The sequence below is a fragment of the Channa argus genome, chromosome 3 (assembly GCF_033026475.1).
Source record: "Channa argus isolate prfri chromosome 3, Channa argus male v1.0, whole genome shotgun sequence".
Classification (NCBI taxonomy): Eukaryota; Metazoa; Chordata; class Actinopteri; order Anabantiformes; family Channidae; genus Channa; species Channa argus.
Genome location: NC_090199.1, coordinates 4,462,541 through 4,469,750, shown reverse-complemented (window position 1 = coordinate 4,469,750; position 7,210 = coordinate 4,462,541). Strand labels below are relative to the sequence as shown.

Sequence of the window (7,210 nt, the reverse complement as noted above, 5' to 3'; positions counted from 1 at the left end):
TGAGTTCAATGTGAGGTCAGTGACTGAACCATTGTCCCTTCTACTGCAGGTGATCATCATCACACAAAGACGATTAATAACTGTAATAAACAAACTTCACAATGTTTTACGCAAATGCTGCAAATTGGAAAAAAAAAGCTTTGCAACAAAAGCAAAAAAGGCATGAATTATGCATCAATGCACGATTAGTGACAGATACGTAGATCTCCACTTTTTCACGGTCTTGAAAAAAGTAATATTTCATTAACTGCTGAGTTATCAAAGCAGAACTGAACTGAACTCTTTGATGTTTTGATCATTTTAAACTTGGAAAACAAGTTAATAGAGTGACGGTTACTTTATTGTTACCACGGTTGACGTGGGCTGAAAGTCACATGATGCAGTCAGCAGACAGTTTAAATTGACTGTTTTCTTATGATAAAACATTACATGTGCTGTCACTGTGGAACACAGAGCACATCAAGGACCACCATCAGTTCTTCTGGTTTCAGTTCTTCTTCTGGTTTCAAGTACTGAACTTCATATGTGAACAGTTCTACTTTGTGTTTTCTGTCATTGGTTCCCAACCCTGGTCTTTAAGGCCCCTGCTCTGCTGGTTTTCGCACCATCTTTGTCATCCCCACTAATGGTTACCTGGATCAGGTGTGTTCAACCAATCAGAAGCTGGAAGACACCACTTTTTCATTTATTTTATCTTTTAACATGTAATCACAAGGATCTGACCAGCAGATGTCGGCTAACCCAAAGGTTAGGTACAACATCCACATTACTGCTGATGCTTCACCTATTGGGCCCCCTTCTGGAGCCAGACCGGTGAGGGGAGCATGTTAACGAGCATCTGGTGATTGGACCTTTGTCCACAGGGTTCGGCCAACATGGAACCACAACCTTGGACCCAGGTATCATCCAGAGGGATTTTTGCTGACAAGCTAATGTTGCTGAAGTGCAGGATGGACCAATCAGCCACTGGCACTGTCCCTCCATTCAGCCAATCAGACAGGGCATGTTCATATAAGACACAGTGATCCACACACAGGCAAACAAAACTGAACTAAAAAGCAACAAATTAAACATTTGGTCAGAGCCATAATAAAGGTAAAGATGAGCTTCAGGAAGCTAAAATACTCTAATGATCATCATCTTTGACAAATGAAAACCTTCATAGAAAACTTTTCATAAAAACAACTTGTTTCAGTTGGACGAGAATCAGAAATCTGCTGACCTGTAAGTCATACAAGACTTCAATCCATCGACACATGGAGAAGTAACTATGTTTCTTTTCTACTTGCACAGCAGACCTACATGTCCACAACAGGGCAGTGTCAAATTTAACAAACCTCAATTTGTTGAAATTGAAGAAACAATCTGGAAACAGAAATGAAATGTGTGTGTTCTTTGTGTAAACAATTAACAACATTCAGTGTCTCTCAAGATAAACGATGATTTTAATAATATATTTCGAGATAATGGACATATTTTATCTGGATTGCAATTCAAAACAGGGTGAACACAAAATGAATACAGTTAAGACTAAACAACAACACAACAACAGAACAAATAAAACAACATGTATAAATATGATATAACATCAGTATGAACAGCTACGAACTGTTACAGTTCTTCTACTTTCCAGTTCTTTTTTCCATTTTGATCCCACTGCCTGACATTATCCAATCAGCTTGTTCAACACACATCTCTCCTTGTTGAGATTTGGAGGGTGGGCATGTTGGGGCCTCTGTGAGCTATGATTACCCATAATCCCCTTCTCTGCGTAGGTCTACGTTGATGTTTATGTGTCTCAACAGAGAAGTAGAATTCTGCTGTTGGTGAACTTTGACCTAATTTGTTTCCTTGAACAACCCTCACAGCTTGAGTGGACGGCATGAAGATGAACTCACAACTGGGAGAACTGTCTTCAGTACAAACTGTCTGTGTGTCTTCATATCAGCAAAACCCAAAGGACAGGTGTCATTTAACATTAAACTAACTTAAACTTGTAACTACCTCCCCCAAAAAAACGTCAGTTCAAAATATTTTTTTCTCCATTAGGTCAACAGCATCTGAAGAAAATCACATTTGGTTGAGACACGTGTGACAAATCTAACTATGAATTTGACTTTGACCTGTTTCTTATGTGCAGGAGACTCTAACCTGACTGGACTTCACAGCAGGTCTTCATGCTGCTGTTTTCACCTATGAAACATGAATCTGACTGGTGATGAGACATGAGCAGATCAGACTGAATGGACTTTATTCATGGAACAAGCACATCGATTTATTTATTGTACATTTTGAACACTTTTTGCTTTAGATTGCATTGAATAAACAGCTTTATGTTCTGATTTAAACAATCAAACAAATTAAGAAACTGGATTATACAATTTAAAAATAAAATTAACAAGATGGAATTAACAACTTTAAAAGTACAAGATGTCTTAAGGAAAGAAAACAGAAAAAAAAATGATTTTTTTATTGTTTAACTCGTCCTCAGACTCACAATAAGCAGAGGAATCAGCATCAGGACCACAAGAGTCAACCTGATGATGTTCATCAATGTCATTGATTTATCTGAACCTGGAAAAAGACACATGCAAAATTTTAACAGTGTGATTGGTTTGAACACAAAAACTGACAGGTTCATTCAAGTTTGATCTTTGAAATTACTGTATGTTGATGAGTTCTGTTGCAGTAAACCACAGTTTACCTCCCAAAACAATCAGATGTAAGGTGGAGTTCTGACGTCCTCTTGTGTTCTGAGCTTCACAGTAATAATTCCCACTGTGTTCAGGTCTGATGTCAGTGATGGTGAAGATCTGTCCTGAAGCTTTTGGAGAGTCTTCATTCTCCATGTACCAGGTATAATTAGCTGCTGGGTTAGCATCACTGCTACAGGTCAGATTCACTGAACTACCCTCCACTATCTCAGCAGAGGGACTCACTGACACAGAGGGAAGCTGGGGAGGATCTGGAGGAGGAAACATCTGAACACAGTTTATTGTTTGCAGGATATGTATTATGATAAATCACTGTACTCTGACATAAAATTAACTAATAGAAATGAGGACATATGTATCTGTTGCTACATGTGTTGAAATGAGAAAACAAGTGTAGAAGCATCAGAAACATTCTAGATGGTTTTGTGACTGACAGCAGGCAGAGCTAAAGAAAGTGAGTATGATCAGCCAAAATGTTTCCTACAATAATGAAGCCAAATTATTCCATGTTTCTACTTAAATAAGTTGTTTCACTTACATTTCACATTAAGATTGATGTCTTCAGATCTGCTCCTCCCCAGCTTGTTCTCAGCTTCACAGTAATATTGTCCATAGTCAGAGGACTGGATGGAGCTGAAGACAAGTTGTAGTTTGTTGTTGAGCTGGTGAACATTTAGATTTCCGTTGTTCTTGTGCCAGGTATAACTAGCTGCTGGGTTAGCATCACTGCTACAGGTCAGAGTCACTGAACTACCCTCCACTATCTCAGCAGAGGGACTCACTGACACAGAGGGAAGCTGTGGAGGATCTGGAGGAGAAAGCATTACAACATGTAACGTTATACTTCCGGGCAAAGTTGAGATTTCACATTGAACATAGATGTTTACAAACATAAAGTTTGAAGTGGAGAAGTTAAAATATAGTGTTTTGTTATCTTTGGCAGATGCTGAATGGGAACAGTTATAAGACTGAAACAGAAGGATTTCCATTATGTATTTTAAATTAAAAAGACACATTGTAGCACACATAATTTAGAATCATAAAGATTCAGAATGTCCTACAGTCATAAGTGCTTGAGACTGGAGACAAACCGGAGGCCCTGGGTCTGAGATTTTGAATATACGTATAACTGTCGAAATTCCAACCTATTAAGTTTTTTGCAGCTGAAATGAAAATGTTATTTAAACAGCAAGTTTTTAGTGATCAAATCGTGTTTTGATACATTTTCACAATCTGAGCTGTTATTGCAACAAGTTCATCAAATATTGCCACTTTCTTTTAGAATAAGGCAAAACAAGCTAAGAGTGAGGTTAGGTTATAAACTAAAATGGGTTCGAGTTAAGTACTTTTAGCACCAGCATGTAATGCCAAAGGTCTGAACAAAGCGAGGCTTTTTGACCCCTTGGGACGAGTTGGTTATTTTAAAGCCTGATTTTGCAGGAAATAAAAATGTTCATCCAACATTTTTAAAATATTACAGGCAGACATCTGAATTTCCTCTAATTCTGCACGATGGATAATCAAATAAAAGTAAGTTGCAAATTAACACAATATCTTGGCCTGCAATTCTCTCAGAAAATTGTTCCAATTGCAAATGTTTTGGTTTTCACATGCTTCCTGTTTTGTTTTTTTAAGTGGAACTACACAAAAAAAGAAATAATTGTGTTGTAAGAAATAATTGCTTTCAAGCATGTGATGCTCCTGTAAAATTTGTATTTAGACACCTGATTTAGACAAGAAGTGTAAAGAGACATCTGTGGATTTGAGAGAAAAAATTGTGGAAAAACACAGACAATCTTAAGGCTACGAGTCCATCTCCAGAGATCATCAAGAGGTTTAATTACATGCACTGGATGCATTGACTGTGTGAACGTTATCATGAAATCTGATGATTAAGAATTTTGTGGCGCAACGTCGTGGCCAGTGTCAGAAAGCTGCTTCTCCACCAGAGGTCATGGGTCTTACAGCAAGACAATGACCTAAAACACACTTCAAAAAGCATTCAGAAATGGTTCCAAACAAAGAACTGGAGAGTTCTGAAATGGCCAGCAATGAGTCCAGATCTGAATCCCATAGAAAACCTGTGGAGAGATCTCAAAAAAGCATTTGGGAGAAGACCTCTTTCAAACCTGAATGACCTGGAGCAGTTTGCAAAAGAAGATTCATGGTTACAGGAGGCCATTGATTTCAGTTATTTTTTCCAAAGGCAGTGCTATTAAAACTTGAGGGGGCCAATAATTTTGTCCAGTGCATTTTTTAGGTTCTGTGTAGAATTGTATCAGATTTGACTTTTCTTCTCTGTTTTTTTGTGGTGTTCCAGTGCAAACACAAACAATGAGCACATGAATACCAGAACATTTGCAATTGGAACAATTTTTTGAGAGAAGGGTTGCACTTTGACAGAAATGCAGAGGGGCCAATATTTTTGGCCATGACTGTAGTAGCTTAGATTGTGGTGTGTTAGAAGAGTGTTGAGTAAACTCACAAACTGAAGGAGACGGGAACTTCTCTTGTCCTTTTACAGCACAGGAAATGCTGCCTAAGTCTTTGATGTTGCCTGAGAAAATATGAGATGTTTGTCCTATGATTTTCTGTCCATTGTTGTACCAGATGTATGAAGGACGACCAGGTAGATCACAGCTGCTGTGACACTGCATCTCCACTGTGTTATAACCTGAATATGATGCTGCTTTGATCACCTTCACACTGAGAGCTGAATGTGCACAAAGTACAAAAATTAACATTAAAGCATCAAATATAGGCAAACACACATTTTCCCCATTAATATTTTACCTGTGACAGACAAAGTGACTCCTGGTTCACCAGTATAACGTCCTCCTGACTGGTTTGTCATAAACATAAACATGTACACAGCTGAGTGGGTGTCTCTCAGGTCTTTTATTCTCAGAGTGCAATCATTGTACTTATATTCCACACGACCTCTGAACTCTGTTACCACATAGACAGGTGCATTATTGCTTCCTTTGGAAAACCATGATTTGTTTGTAACAAAGCTGTTTCTTGTGTATGGGTATGTGTAGGTGCAGCGTATGTCCACTGTTGATCCTTTTATGGCACAGATCTGAGTAGAAGTGTAAGTCACTCTCCATCCATTCTGACTCTGTATCACTGTAACACAGAGAGCAGCAGAAACAACAGTCAAAACAAACCTGGACACGTTTCAAAATCCCTATTTATCAGATCAATAATCTGAAGACACAATTCTAAAATGTTGGTGCTCATGCATCAATTTAACATTACAGATGATGTTATTTTTTACTCATATGTTGCATTTTGTAGTTTTAGCAAACAGCCTGAAAAGAGCTTCTGATTCTTTTTTTATCTCTGTTCACTCTGTGATCACATTGCTGCTGAGTTAAGTGTCAAAACCACAAAGACTTGAAGTGAGGTGAGAGAAGCTGTTAACAGCAGATACTCTTTACTATAAAGAACAAAGCAACACCACACTGATGAAAAACCAACTACACAACTGGTGTCAATTCATACTTTGTTATTAATGAACAATAAATAAATAAAACCGTTTGGGTGTTTTGGTGATTAATAGAGACTGCATTTGCCTGTGTGTGTGTGTGTGTGTGTGTGTGTGTGTGTGTGTGTGTGTGTGTGTGTGTGTGTGTGTGTCTGCATTTGAATCGTTCTTCCTGTGGCCTCCATCCCTAGTGACACATGTTGTTGTTTTTGGTAAAACTAAATTCAATTCACAATAGAAAGTAAAATGATACAGTGATATGTTGCATACTTTTAAAAAGTACTGCAAGTACTTTCCCCTTTATAAAATCAATTTCAGACCATTTCAGGGACAGTTTAAGATTCAGACAGTTCTCGGTCACTCATTTTCAAATACAGCCCAACAAATGGACTTTTCTTGCATATTTACCAATTCTGCAGTTTCATACATTCGTGTGTTTTAAAGCATTAGGTGTAAATATAGATGCACAGTACCTGACACAGAAAGAAGGAAGACGACAAATCTACTCGCTGCTGCTGTTAAACTCATAGCTGCTCCTCATGTGTCTGTGTTATGTGTGTGTCTAAGTTATAGACAGGAAGCACATCAGTCACATCAAGGGACAACTCTGCACACATTACACACACACAAAAAAACTTTACATAAGTAGAAGAAAGAAGTGCAGATGTTAAAGTTCAGCAGATTTCTTTTCTCTTGACAAAAAAAAATCTTGACCTTCTTAATATAATCTATGAATAAGAGAGAGAGAAAAGTGGCTGTTCCACTTTAATGGAACTCAGCTTTTTGACAAATGAAAACAGAAAACTACATCCTAAAACAAATGCAGTCTAGTTACTTATTGATTTTAATTTTATCTTTTCACGCTGCCTTTTGTATCACATGCTGTAGGTGAGCTGCCCTTACTGGGGTGTTTTCACCTCTTTATGGCTCATGTTCCCAAGTCCAACTGGAAATGCAGAACACTGAAAATCCTCTGATGTTATCTAAGGAATATTCTGGGCCTCCT

At 38.0% G+C, this 7,210-nt stretch overlaps 1 protein-coding gene across 1 annotated transcript; it reads right to left on the bottom strand.

Annotated features, from left to right (window-relative positions):
- Positions 1-1,493: 1,493 nt before the first annotated feature.
- Positions 1,494-6,763, bottom strand: LOC137124648 (B-cell receptor CD22-like). Its single transcript, XM_067499763.1, has 4 exons — positions 6,678-6,763; positions 5,508-5,843; positions 5,200-5,427; positions 1,494-3,522 (listed from the first exon to the last, which is right to left on the bottom strand). The coding sequence occupies exons 1-4, from the start codon at positions 6,730-6,732 to the stop codon at positions 3,245-3,247; spliced, it is 897 nt and encodes a 298-aa protein (XP_067355864.1). The 5' UTR covers positions 6,733-6,763; the 3' UTR covers positions 1,494-3,244.
- Between the last annotated feature and the right edge of the window lie 447 nt (positions 6,764-7,210).